At 56.2% G+C, this 13,925-nt stretch overlaps 1 protein-coding gene across 9 annotated transcripts in view; it reads right to left on the bottom strand.

Annotated features, from left to right (window-relative positions):
* Positions 1 to 13,925, bottom strand: part of ANO1 (anoctamin 1) — a 158,868-nt gene that overhangs the window by 76,125 nt on the left and 68,818 nt on the right. For all 9 annotated transcript variants that reach the window (XM_072758650.1, XM_072758652.1, XM_072758645.1 and 6 more), the window contains exon 2: positions 5,594 to 5,766. In XM_072758650.1, coding sequence (XP_072614751.1) covers positions 5,594 to 5,766 — 173 coding nt within the window. The remainder of the gene's footprint in view (positions 1 to 5,593; positions 5,767 to 13,925) is intronic.

Here is a 13,925-nt window from a genome sequence, read left to right as displayed (position 1 = left end):
TGTGCCCAGGGACACAGCCAGGGAGGGTGTCACCATCAGCCGGGCCTGGGTCCTGCCTTGCCTGTCCCTGGAGCCAGGAGGTCAGGTCAGGGTAGCAGGGGCGTGTGGGGCAATGGGAGGCCTCAGAGAAGTCTGGGTTGGTCCCGCTCCACACATGCAGCCTGGGAGCGACTGTCTATCTGCTCTGTCCATGTGTCCGCCCCTGTAAGGTGGGAGGGCACTACGGGCTGCACCTGCTGGCGGCCAGCAGCACTGGCCCACACTGGCTGGACTCTCCCTCTAATTCACAGGACCAGCACCTCCCCTCAATCCCAATGCCAACAAACACTGACTCTCCTCAATACCACAGGAAGGCCAGAGAAAGGGCGCCCTGTGAGCCCGTGGCTAAGAGTGGCTCCCTCCTTGAGGGGGGTAGTGGGCAGAAATGCCAGACCGGGGGTTTGGGATGGGGGGGGGGGTGCCTGTGGAAGATGCTGCCAGTGCTCAGGGAAAGAAGCCGCTGCTGGGCAGGGCTCAGGCTTGGGAGGCGGTCACACCAAGATGGATGCGTGGTGTCCAGGCAGGCAGCGTGCAAGGACACACCTGTCTGCTGTCAGCATCCCGGGCACTCCGGTCTCAGTGCCTCTGTGAGGGGCTCACCTCTATTTCCAAACAGGAACTTCGATCTTCTAGGATGAGCCTGGTGCCCGTACACGGCTCCTGCCTGGACCTCCTTCTCAGCTTCCTCTCCCCACTCCCCTGGAGGCCACCTGGAGTCAGGACATCCTCACTCCCTGCTCCTCACATGCACGTGCTGTGCTCCCTACCTGCATGCCCTGCCTCCCTTCTCTGTGCTTTGTAAATCTACCTAGCTTCCCAGGCAGGGGGCAGATTCCCTGCTCAGTGCTCTGGACAACCCTGACCCCCCCGTCAGTCAGGGCAGGATCTCTTGGGCCAGGGCTACCTTGAAAACATCGATTCACAAGCTCTTCACTCACAGAGGCCCCTAAGCAGGGTGGTGGGATCCCCAAAGCTGGGCCAGGGATTGGCCCTAGCACACCTCCATGTAGAACCTGTGACACATGGAGGGAGGGTTTGGCACCTGGTGGGGGGCCCATACATGCCCCTGGCTGGCTGGAATCATGGCTAATAGGAACAGAGTGGACAAAAACCCCATAGTGGAGGGAAGGAAATTTGGAGGGAGCCCATCAGGTCAGAGAGCAGGAGAGCCAGAGACTCCCCACCATCAGAACGCAGGGAAAGGTTACCAGGTTCAAACCTAAACAATAACTGTCTGCTGGGGCCCCAATTGATGATCGAGAACCTTTAGGGCCTGACAGTCTGGGGGAGAACGGAAATATCCCCTAGACATCTCCCTCCCCCTGGGGGAACAGTGGCAGGACGCACTGTCCTCTCTTCATCCTGTCCTTTACAAGCTGTCCTTGTAAAACGAGGGTCAGGGGAGTAAACCAGACCCTCCCTTATACAACAAGACTTCCCTCCAAGGGTTATTGGAAGGATAAAACATGCTCTGCGTGTAAAGAGTTTACAAGAGGGCCTGGTCTGTGATGAACCCCCAACAGAAACCTGCTGTAACTGGGAATTCAGACAAGCACAAATAAAGAACTAGGGGAGGACAGGGCAAGCCAATCTCATGGTCAGAGCAGACCACAAGTCGAAGATGGTGGCAGTGCCAAATCCAGACTGCTTTGTTACCAAGGGAGCTGGATGTGCTGCTGGGACCAGCAGGAGGCAGCACGAAAGCACCGGTGCACTGGTGTGAGAGTCCCAGATGTTCCTCCCAGGCCTGGTCCTGTCACTGATGTGGTTGTGTGATTCTGGACAAGTTACTTCTCTGTTTGGGTCTTAATTTTATAAAAACTGGGGTGGGGAAGGGTGATCCTATCTAAGTAAGTGTAAGGGGTTAGCAACCTTTAGACAGAAAGAGTGGGTTCCCCTTCTACTACACTGTACATGGGCGAGGCCGACTCCAGGGTCTACAGGATGATTCTGAGCTGGGTTTCGAGGGAGCTGGAGGTGTAGCCATAGAGCGAGGGCCACAGAGCCTGCCGTGGTGGCTGTGGGTCTCTCCAGGGCCCTTCCACGGAGCAGCAGAGTGGGTGCTCTTCTTGTTAGGACGAGACAAAGAGGTAAAGATTTAACTTACAGCAGGAAGGATCGGGTTAGGCTCTTTGCATAACTTTCCCATTCAAAAGCTTGGGAAAAGCTTCACCATGTTCTCCTCTCCATTCCCCATAAGAAAGGGGCAGGTGGCCCCTCGGCACACCTTTCTTGAAGGTAGGGGATCTCCCAGTCATCTTTCTGACGTGGTTATGGAACAGATGAATCCACAAATAAATGAATGACAGAAGCTTGGGCTCTGCCCAGTGACCGGCAGGGGCCAGCAGATCAAGGACACCGAAGCCCAGACCCAGCCAAGCCGGCAGCTGAAACACACGCTCCCTGGCTCTGAGTGGGTCTCAGGTGTTCCATCTGTAGGGTGGAGCCCAAATCATCTCCACCACTTAGGTCGCAGAATTCCTGTGTGGACGCGAGTCATGGGAGATCGCAAAGTATTTTGAAGATCATCCTCGGGGGTATTTGGCAGGAAGTGATCCCAGAAGGAGCTTCCCCGAGGAAGACGGTAAACATGGTGGAAGAGAAATGTCTTCCTGAGGTCACATGGGAGGACATCAGGGGACGGAGGTCCCCTCCACAGCGGGACTGCCCCCAGAACCACGGGCATCAAGAGGGTGGTCGACATCTGGCCCACATCTGCCTCCCCAGACTCCCTTCCCAAACTCTGAGAAGAAGGCAGAAGAGGAGTGTGGAAGCCTGATCCACACCACGGATCCTGGACTGGGACCAGAATTTGTTTATTTGGCTTCTCACTCGGAGATGGAGCTCTAGGAGCTGAGGTCACACATTCGTGTGGAATAGCCAAAGCCGGGACAAGTCTACATGATCATGCTAGGAGAACCTGCCACATTCCCTTGTTCCTAAAATGAAACCAGTAACCTGCAAAATTTCTTTTAGTTCTGGGGACTCTTTGAATTCACTTTTGAACTTTGCTCTCATTCCCCAAATTTTTAAAATTAAATCACCTGCTCTACAAATCAATTTAGGATTGTCAAGCACACCCCACAATCTATAAACAGGTCATCTCTCAACGCTGATAAACAGAGCAGCACTCTTATTTTGCAGGCAGGCGATGCCAACACTAGGTACATCTCCCTGGGGTGTCTGGGCTTGTTGGGGCATAGAGATCTAGGGCCACTGGCAGCCAGCAGGAAGAAAGAAGAAACTCTCAAAGATAAACACAAAGAAAACTTAGTGAAATACATTGCAATCAACCTGGCATCTGGCTTTTGAGTCATTTCTTCTACCTTTTTTTTGTATAGAAACAATGAGGTGATTTTTATCCTTGAACTTGGGAATGACAGGGAGAGGAGAGGCCCCCGGGCACTGGCTGGAAGTGCAGCATGCATGGGATGGGAGTTCTGACGGCCAACTTAAACTCCGTTGACACTACGTCGGCACGTATGGACACCTGTCTGGGAACTCTTTGAAATGCAGCCCACACCCTCTGGCCTCTGCCTGCACAGAGCTGCCTTCCTTGGGTGACTCAGGGTGATGACTGAGCAACAATTATTGGCCTGAGAGGTGCCGAGGATGCCCGTGGAGGCTCTCCTGGTCCCCTGTAGGCCTCCCGCTCCTAGAGCTGCTGCTTGCAGCCTGCCTATAGACATGTCACCAGCAGGACAGCACTTGGCCACCTCTCCTTCTTGTGGTCAGGGACCCCCCCCCCCAACCCCAATTCATAGCACTCCAGGCCCACAATACCGGAAACCTGCCTGCCATAAGAGTTGCGTGCAGAATAAGAGTCAACTGCCTCATTGGGGCTTGTCTATGTTGTTTCTAGACCATGAAGACCTTGAATGGAGGGCCAAGTGTTTGCAGACCTCATGGCCCTCGCCACGGTAAGGGGAAGACAGAGGATTTCTGGATCCACATAAGCAACAGGTCCCTGAACTACAAGTCGAGAACCCAGGGCCATTGATAGGGCTCCAGGGTTCATTTCAGATCTAACCCATCCTCAAGATGAATGCGGTCTACCTCTGGAATGGCCACTCCTCTCCATCTCTTTGGGTGTCACCGCCTCCCGTGGCTTCTAACTAGTGGCCCCACATTCCCAACTCTGGGTCTTCCCATGTGAGATTTCTTTGTCTGACAGGCCCCACCCACCCCCATTACGGGTATAACCAGCCTTCTCCTCCAGGATGTCTGCTCCTCTACAGGCTGCCCATGGCCACCTGCTTCTGTGGCTTGGCTCTTGCTAGCTCTCCTCCTCCTCCCAGCTGGTGGGCGCATGACTCCCCTCTTGGCCTCAGTATCCTCACTGGTAGTAAGAGCACTGGCCCCATAGAGTTGTGAAAATTAAATGAGCTAATCCTCAGCTGCAGGCCTGCTGCTACACAAGTGTCCTTCTGCGGCTGTCCTGGGCCACGTTCCATCACCACTCCTCAAGCCCCAGATGGGCATGCTTCCCTGTCTCATTTGCTGTGGGTGCCCATGGCCTGGCCCACAGCAGGCACACGGTGTTTGTTGAAATGATGGCTCTGAGCTCCTAAGGCCAATGGTATTTATCACAGACAGACTCCCCTCTCAACCCATGCACATGCCCAATGCCCTCCTGCATCTCTGCGCAAGCTCAGATGCAAAATGGCGCAAGACCTGAGGGTCTCTGCCTTCCCTGGAACACCGCCACAGCCTTGCCAGGATCCCATCCTGCAGGCACCTCCCCTAAAGGCCTAGCTCTCCAGTCCTGACGCTAGAGGCAGGCCTGGATCCTGGTGAGGTTAGAGCAAAGAAAGAAGGCTGGGGCCTCAGGCAGCTGCTTAAGTGGAGGGGAGGGAAGGAAGGGGAGTCTGTTCTGGGGTCCGGAGTGAGCACCCTGGGGTCCCCTCTGCTTCTGCAGCCCAGGGCCCTTCTCAGCCCTTCCCTCTTGGGGTAGACTTTGTTCTAACTTTAAGCCAAATCCCTCACTGGTGAGGTCTGCCCTCCAAGGATCCCTCCGACCTCTGGATCTGGCCCCATAGGGAATGGTGGGATAGCAGACCTGCATAGGGGTCCCCAAGCACCTGGCCAGCGGGCACCGGCTTCCATTAGCAGCAGGCACACGTTGGAGACGGGACCAGTGAAGAAAGAAGTCTGGACCCAGCAGCACCTCCCCGCTGCCGGGGGCGTTGGGCGCTCCCCTGCGGGACACAGAGTCCCCGGACTCCGTGCGCCCCGGGGCACCGGGCAGGTGAGGGAGTCGCCCGAGGGTCCAACCCCAGGAGGGCGCGGCTGTCGCCAGAGGGTGGCGGCGCCTTGGGGGGGACCGGAGGCGGCCACCCTGTCGCGGCTCCTCCCACCCCCACTGTCCGGGCCGCCCGGCAACCCCCCCAGGGGTGTCCCCCGCGGGGCCCCGCCATGCGCTTCGCTCCGCTAGTGGGCTGGGGGGGCGCTGCGGCCGCAGGTGTCCCCCGCGCCCCGCGCGCCCCCGCCCCGCCGACCGCGCGCGGCACAGGTGAGCCCCCACCCCCGCCCCCGGCGCGGCGCCCGCACTCACCGTGCCCTCGGACGGCAGGTAGCCGATGTCCTCGATGGCGCAGATGTTGATGATGTGGACGCTGCGGTCCTCGGCCGGGAGCGTCGAGTACTTCTCGTTGACCCTCATCGCGGCCGCCTGGGCGCCGGGCCGGCGGGGCGGCGCGCCCTCCGCATCCACGGCCGCGGCGGCCTCTGCGGGCGGACCGGGCAGCGTTGGCGCGCTCGCCGGGGGCCGGGCCTGCCGGGCCTGCCGCCGCCCCTCCCGCCCTCCCGCCCTCCCGCCGGCCCGCCCCGCCCCGCCCCGCCCGGCCCAGGGCGCTGCGGCCGCCCCCCTGCGGTCCCGGGGCGCCCGCGCTGCTCTGCGCTCAGACTTTCCGAAGACACGGAGCCCCCGGGGGGTGGGGGGCAGCGCTCACTCCGGCGGCCCCTCCAAGTTTATTTTTACCCCCGGACGTGCCCCTTGGAGGTTTTGAGGGTGGCTGAGCGCTCAGACCCGGGAGGAGGCTTCCAACAGCCCCTCACCTTTAATCAAAGCCTCCAAACGTGGCGCTTGGCGTCGGGGCACCTTGCAAGGGAGAGAGGCTCCTAGAGACTTCTACCGCCGCTCAGACCTGACCTCCTCCTCCGGGGAGCCTCCCCTGCCTCCCCTGCTTCTTCTCCTGCTGGCCCTGCTCACTGGCGTCACCCCCCTCCCCCCCACCATGGTAAGCATCTCTCCGAGCCCCCCTTTAGGGAAGGCTTACCCTTCGGTGACCAGGCACTAGCAGTCCCTCACCAGGGCTCGACCCATTTTACCCCACAGCCCGGGCCTCTTTGCAGAGGTGCAGGAGGGCTTCAGAAGGCGGACAGTGAGGACTGGGGTTCCTGCAGAGTTGCCTGCACTCCTTGCAGGAGTCTTTATTGCCTCCCCGAAGGAGGGACAGTGACTTTGATCACTTTCATCCCAGATCGGCAGGGACCTACATGGTAGGAGCTTCCCAGGATGTGCTTTTAATCCACCGACCCCGCAGGAGGATGACCCAGGTCCTCCAGGAGCAGCCATGCTCAGGTTTAGCTCCAGGGGCCAACCTGGCAACCCTGCCCAATGGGAATAGAGTCTCCTTTTCCTCTGCCTCCCTACATCTTGTTAGTTCTTCAGGGCGTGCATGGAATGCTACCTCCTCCTGGAAGTGATCTGAGACTGCCCGTCACCCAAGCACTCAAGCCCAAGAACCCATCTGTACCTCGACTATAGCACTTCCTTTCCCCCACCTCATATTCCACTGAGTTAATACACTTGATGCCCAATGGCTGCTTGTCAAAAGGCCACTGAGGAACATTCTGGGCCTACAGAAGTGATCATAAAGCTCTCTTTCAAGGTGCTAATGCCATCGAGGCACACCTTGGGTGGATTCTGGAATCAGACAGGTTGGGGCAGGGGAGATAGGGTGGGAACTGGCTCCAGCTATGGCACCTTCCAGCCCTGTGACCTTGGTCAGGCCTCCTTAGCCCCACAGAGCCTGCATCTCCTCCCCACTGCATCCTCCTGCCAAAATCACCCCCAGTTGAGCATCAAGTGTGTGTGAGGCTGTGGCGCAGCATCTGGCACAGGGGGAGGCTGGGAAGTGGGAGCCACTGTTACTACTGCTGTCATCTTGTCATTGTCATGACCTTCCCTTCTCCCCACCATGTGTCACCCCCACGTAGGCTCAACTTGGAGAGGTGGAGGAAGGTTCCTCTGTCCTCAGGCGAGCCTTGCTGGGGGTGCTGAGTGGCCCTCCAGGGCCCTTTGTCTGCATCTCAGGCAGCGAGCCCAGACTTGAAGTGTGCTAGGCTGGCCAAGTGCTCACCACGAACAGCCCTCCATGGCCTCGCCACGCTGAGGCCAGTTTGAGCTTTCAATGCTGGGAAGAATCAATCTCTCTCTCTCTCTCTCTCTCTCTCTCTCTCTCTCTCTCACACACACACACACACACACACACACAGGATTATGTAACTTCATTCTCTTATCATTGTTGGTAAACAACCAAGATTGTGTAACCTTAACATACTGACTTTCTAAATTTATTTTCAAGTGGTGAAGGATCTTACAGAAGAGTCTACAAGGTATGGTTTCTGGAAGAAGGAGCAAAACTGTAATTCCTCAATTCTGGGTACACTGACATCCCCGAACTCCTGGGAGGTGACTCTGGACTGCTGATGGAGAGGGCTCTGGGGTGCAGTGCCTGAGCCCTTCTGGGAGCTGCTTCAGGGTGAGGGACAACCTCGCAGGCAGGGCGGTGCCCAGCTCCCCACTTTGCCCAAGAAGCCTGCTTTCACCTGCTTCTGTGATTGATGACTTAGCCGAGTCCTGCCTGCTTGTAAAGCATCATTTCCCCTGCTACGTGTCAGTACATTTCTTTGCTCTGTCCCGCTCCCCATTCTGCATCCTCCTGGCTCCCCCAGGCTCCCAGGTGCACAGCATGGAAATGCTTAGGCAGGCAGAGGGGACATGCAGGGTGGCCTCTGTGCAGAGCAGAAAGGACAGGGCAGCAGGGATCGACTCTGTCCCTGGGGTCACTTGTGGCCTGGGCTGAGGCTGCATGGGTCTTGGGATTACAGAGACTAAAAAAGTAAAAACAACATTCCCCTGAACCAGGGAGGACAATGGGATTCTTCTATGTCAGGCTCCCCTCCAAGTTGGGACTTTAAAGCCTCCCTCTTCTGGTGATGGTTTCAGCCACTGGTTTCCTGCCTCATGCCGTCTCACGTGGGTCACCCTGTTGGGACTGCGTCTCTACTCGGAGCCGCTAATTGCTTCTAAACTGGCCCTCTAAAAATACTGTTGCATCAGCTCTGCACTTTCTGCTTTTTGACTCAGGGAATCTCATCATTAAAAACCCAAAGGGACAGATCTCAGCAGCAGGATTAATTCTGCACTCGTGAATTAGTAAAAACCAGTCTCATTAGTCTAAATGGGGCATTTGATTATGGGAAGTTCTGGGCTTCACAGCTCACCCTACTTTGCCACTGTGCAGTCCTCTCGTGCTGTTGCGATGTCAGCCACTGTCAGGCGCTTCCTCTTTGCTGACATTTTAATAATTGCCAGGAGTACAAGCATGGGGTGACAAGGGATGCTAGGACAGGGGACTGAGCTACAAGAAAGTGTCCCTTGTAAGAGGCTCTGAGGGCTCTTTCCCACACAAAAATTTGCCCTCCTTACCCTTGCCCACGAGGAGGAACGTCTTGCTCTGTGCCCTGCCCAGCTGCGTGTGCCTGAGCCCTCCCTGGGGTTGTCAGCAGCCTAGTGAAGAAGTGAACAAACCAAGCTTTAGACAGCGAGGCAGGACGAGGCCCTCCACCTGGTCAGGCCGTGGTGAGCCCCGGGTCAGGGATCATTCAAGCAATGGCCTTTTCTAATCTGGTGCCCTGGAGCTGGGCTTCTCCAGGACACTAATGTTTGGGGCTGGATCACTGTTTGTCCTGGGGGCCAGGCTGTGCCCTGTAGGATGGTTAGCAGCATCGCTGGTGTCTACCCCCTCGATGCCAGTAGCACCTGTCCCTCCCGATGTGACAGTTACAAATGTCTCCAGACATCATCAGATGTCCCTGGGGCGGGTGGCAAAATCACCCCCAGTTGAGAACCACTGTTCTCAGGGAAGACCCGGGAGGCTGATCTTATCACCCAAGTCCTCAGATGGGAGGGCAGAGGCCCAGAGAGGTGATGCGCTTGGCTTCAGGCCACAGCCAAGAGGCAGATCTGGCTTTCCATCTGGGTCTCCTGACTGTCCGTTCCAGGGCTCAGTCCATGAGTTGAGCACACACATGCAGGCATGCACACACACACACACACACACACACAGGGAACTGGAGGGATACAAGGTAGTAGATCGGTTTTTACAAAATGCACAGGGGCACCTGGGTGGCTCAGTGGTTGAGTGTCTGCCTTCGGCCCAGATCGTGATCCTGGGGTCCTAGGATCGAGTCCCACATCGGGCTCCCCGCAGGGAGCCTGCTTCTTCCTCTGCCTGTATCTCTGCCTCTCTCTCCATCTCTCATGAATAAATAAATTAAATCTTAAAAAAATAATAATAAAAAGCACAGATGCCCCCGTCCCTGGCTGTCCTCTGTTGGTGGAGGGGCTCATACTGGGCACAACTAGACTGCTGTCCTCCGACTCTGGCCATCCCTGCAACAGGGCCGCTTTCTCCCCAACACACATCTCTGCACTCCGGGATGCTAAGTAACGAGATGCTAAGTAACAAGATGCTGTTGACTCACGCAGGCAGCCGGGTGGGGAAGGCAGCATGGAAGGAGTGAGCCGCTCATGAGTCAGGGCTATTGTGAGCTCAACGGCCCCGTCCTGCTCCCGTGCTGGCTCTGCACCCCTTTGAGTGTCTGGTGGGGATCCCGTGTGGGAAAGCCACGATGCCAAACAGGTATATGACCTAATGTGCTAAAAGCGCCTTGCGGTGTAACTTCCCCGGGGGAAGACGTGCCTGGGGGGCGGTTTGTAACTGAGATAGGGTGGGCGGGAGACAGGACTACTGTTACTTCCTTCCGTCGCATGATGTCAGAACCCGGAGCAGCGGACAGGGAGACTCCGTGGGCATGGAAACCACCAGCCCGACCTTCTGGAGCGCAGCCAAAGCATGAAGTTCTGTCTGGGGGATTTTTTTTTCCCCCAAACGGAATCCCTGGACGTTATTTCCTTCAGAGCATTTTCAGACGCTTCATGTGTTTTGCTAACCCCTGCTTGCCTTCTGAGAATTCCTAAGAAGCCGAAGCGCACCCCGGGGCCAGCTCAGCCGTCACCTCCTCCCGGAAGCCTCTCTGGCCCGGCTCGGTTGGCGTTCCTCGGCTCTGTTCTGGGGGCCCCGCTCCTGGCTCCGACCCGGCACTCAGGCTCATTTCTGCTCCGTGGTCCTGTCTTCTGCCTTATTTCTACCCTTCACCCCCTTCCGGTCCTTGGCACACCACAGATTTCCCTGTTTGTGTTTATTTATTTAACGAGCAGTGGTACAGCGCTTGCTACGAGCCAGCACCGCCAGCACCGTGCTAAGTCTCTACAAATATTAACTCGAGTTCTTATGGTGATTACGACCAACCGTCTGCAAGCGGATTCACACAGATGTCCCCCCAGTCCCAGGGTCCTTTCTTTGAAAGTGTTGGGGTGGGGAGTCTCGCCTGAGTCTCAAAAGGCTCGCTCCCTCCTCCCCAGCGCCCCTTCGGGAATCACCACATGAACCCCCATGATAGATGCCTGGGCAGCAGAAACCCAGCTGGGGGGGGGGGTTGGAACGGAGACAGCCCCCCACCCCGCCCCTGCCGCAGGCCAGGCTGAGCCAGCCGCCAGACCACCCTGCCCAGCAGTGTGGAAAGTCCACGTCATGGCTCCTGCTTCTCAAAAGGAAAGCCTCGAAACCTCCTTTGCTGCTTTAACTCCTCTTCCAGGGGCTCGAGAGAAGAAACGAGCTTCAGGCCGCCCTGCCCAGAGAAGTAGTGATTCCCTTGCATCAAAGCTCCCCGCGAGGACAGAGGATGCCTGTCTCCCTGAGCTGAACTGAACTGCTGGTTTCCTCCTGACTGTGTGGAGGGCGCCTCTGACAGATGAGGATGGAGTGCTGGGGGTGAAGGCGGCAAGGCCGCAGGCTGCGGAGCTGGGATGGGAGTTGGGGTCCCTGCCCTGTTGAGAGTGTGTGAATGTCTCCCCCATGCAGCTCAAGGGCCCTGCATCCTCTGTGTGTGTGTGTGTGTGTGTGTGTGTGTGTGTTGGGAGTGTGAGCACATCACATCTGCCCTGCTGCTCCCCTGGGGTCAGTGACCACACGCTACCCATAATTTCCCCAAAGACCCATCTCCAGGGAGGCTGGAGCCTGATGTCACAGCCCTGGCTATGGCTGGAGAGAAGCCTCTTGGACACAACGTGGCTTCACACGGTTCCCCCAAGGATCAAGCAGAGCTGGAGCTCCCTGGACAGATGACAAGGCTTAGGTATCTCTCTGGGATGATCCTGAGGCTTTCCTGCGAGACTGCATCTCCAGCAGGAATAAAAGATCTTGCAGGTTTTTGTGTCTCTGTGAATGGCCTTTCCTTGGGAAGTTTGCTGTTTGGTTGTGCCTTCGTGTGTGCATGACTCGATGCCAGCTTCTATTTGGGTCTGGGCCTCTCCTAGGCCTGGGTCTCCATCCTGCAGCGGGGCTGCTGGGCTGCAAGCTTCTTTCGGGTGGACAGGGTCTGCCCGGCTGGGCGCGATGGCCTGATGTGGGACACACAAATGAGCACATGAGGCAGGGCCCTCACCAAGATGTCAACAGGTCTCCCCGACCCAACACTGGGGATCAGAGCCTAAATCTCCCCCAGGTTTGGACTTCAGATCTCATAGTCCTGAAGGAACTTCTCTGTTTGAAAGAAGGGAGGTCCTGGGCCCTACAGAACAGTGCTGGCCAGTAGGAGCCCCACGTGAGCCACACAGGTAACCTGAGACATCTTAGTAGCCACATCGCAAGAGTAAAATAATGAGGTAGCGTGAACAACAGATTTAACATAGTCCATTATACAAAAAAATTATGTTTTCAGCACATAATCAGTACAAAAATTACTAACGAGATATTTTCCCCTCCTAAGTGTTTGAAATCTGGGGTGCATTTCCCAGGGCTCAGAGCTGCGCCGGGTTGGGGACAATGTTCTGGACACCTAGCTACAAAGCCTGTTATTTCTGCTTAGGAAAAACTGTGTTGCATGGCTATTCCTTTAGCTCTACGTTTTTCTGTGTTTTCTGAGGTTTCTGCCATGTACCCGAATGAATTTCTACAGCAGGGAAAGCATAACTATTACAGAGGACACTGACACACCCTGTGGCCTACAGGCTTACGCAGGGCTCCTCTATTGTTTAAGGAAAAGTGGTTGACTTCTTGGATCTTTATCCCTCCGGCACCAGTTTAGGGAAGGCCACCCTTACCTACCAGCCAGTGGGAGGTATATTCCTAAAGGTCTTGACAGAGGAGTCTTTACTTACAAAATGTACCTGCTGAACAGCTGGTCACGCAGGCTTCACGTGCAGGGAGGGGAGAGCTCTCTACTTCGACCCAAAAGAAGTCCACTTGGCCCACCCAAGGGCAACCTCCCAGGGTCCTCCGTGTCAGCCTCACCGCGGCGCACAGGGCACGACAGGCTGCCGGCTGGGCCGTGTGCTCGGGGACAGGGGTGTCCGACCCAGCTGCCTCCCCTCAGGACTCCTGGACACAGACCAGCGCTCCAGGAGGTGGGCGCCCTGGAGGAGGTGTCCCAGGCTCGTTCCTGCGGCTCCTGTGCCAGCACCACGTTAGTCGGCTGCTTGGGGGGGGGGGGTTCATTCATTTGTTTACCCATGATTTTTAGGGTAAACATTAATTTATTCACTCATTTACTCATTCATTTGTCTTCATTCATTCACTCATGTGCATTTTGCTCGTCATGTGTTCATGTATCCTCTCACCCCCATCTCCTGTTACCTCCACCCTGCTCTTGCCTTTCCCAGCTTTGTTTCCCTCCCCAGATTTTATCGCTTCTATCAATTCACAATTCACCCCATTATCTTATATGCTGTCTGTCCCCCCCACCCCCTGGCTAGGGTGTCAGTGCCAGGCTACCTTGTCATGAGTCACCGGCTCTAGATTTTCCTGCCTGAAAATAACACCAGAAGTAGCTGTAGGGATCTCGGGAAAAGGCACAGACTGGAGCCAGTTATTCGAGGAGTGTGGGTGTCCAAGCATTTTACTTCTTAAGCTGGAGCAGAGAGCAAGAGTCCCCTCTGGACGGAGGTCTGTCTGGTGAAATGCATTCATACTGGCAATCGATCCTTCTGCTCTAGGTTCTGCATCCTGTAGAGTCAGTAAGGACACACACGTGCGCACACATGCACTCACATGTGCACTCACACTCATACACGGACAAGCAGGGACCAAGTGTTCCCTACAGGGTTAAAGACGGACCCAAAGTGTGTGACCTCCTCCCTCATGTGGACTTGATGAGTGACCACACCCCGGCACTTCCCAGACCCCCAGGATCTGCAGTCATCCCAGGGCCACCCCCTCTGAGGTGCCCACGGACCCGTCTCCAGTGCAGTTCAGCTCCCCTGCTCCTGTGTGTGGACAGCTACTTCTGAAATCAGGCTTTCTGGAAAACCCAATGTCTCTGTTTTGTTTTTCTTTCCCTTGCCCCTTCCACCCACCCCTGAGTAGCAAGGGAAGCCCTGGATGGGGAATATATTTGGTTTTTATTCCATGATTTGATTCTCAGTGCAAGCACCTTGAGATTTTCCTATTTTTTCCTTTTTTTCTTTTTTAAGATTTCATCTCTTTATTTGAGAGAGAGAGAGCACAAGCTGGGGCAACAGCAGAGGAAGAGGGAAA

The sequence above is a fragment of the Vulpes vulpes genome, chromosome 5, assembly GCF_048418805.1.
Source record: "Vulpes vulpes isolate BD-2025 chromosome 5, VulVul3, whole genome shotgun sequence".
Lineage (NCBI taxonomy): Eukaryota > Metazoa > Chordata > Mammalia > Carnivora > Canidae > Vulpes > Vulpes vulpes.
The sequence above is the reverse complement of the archived record's forward strand: the minus strand, read 5'-3'. Positions and strand labels throughout refer to the sequence as shown.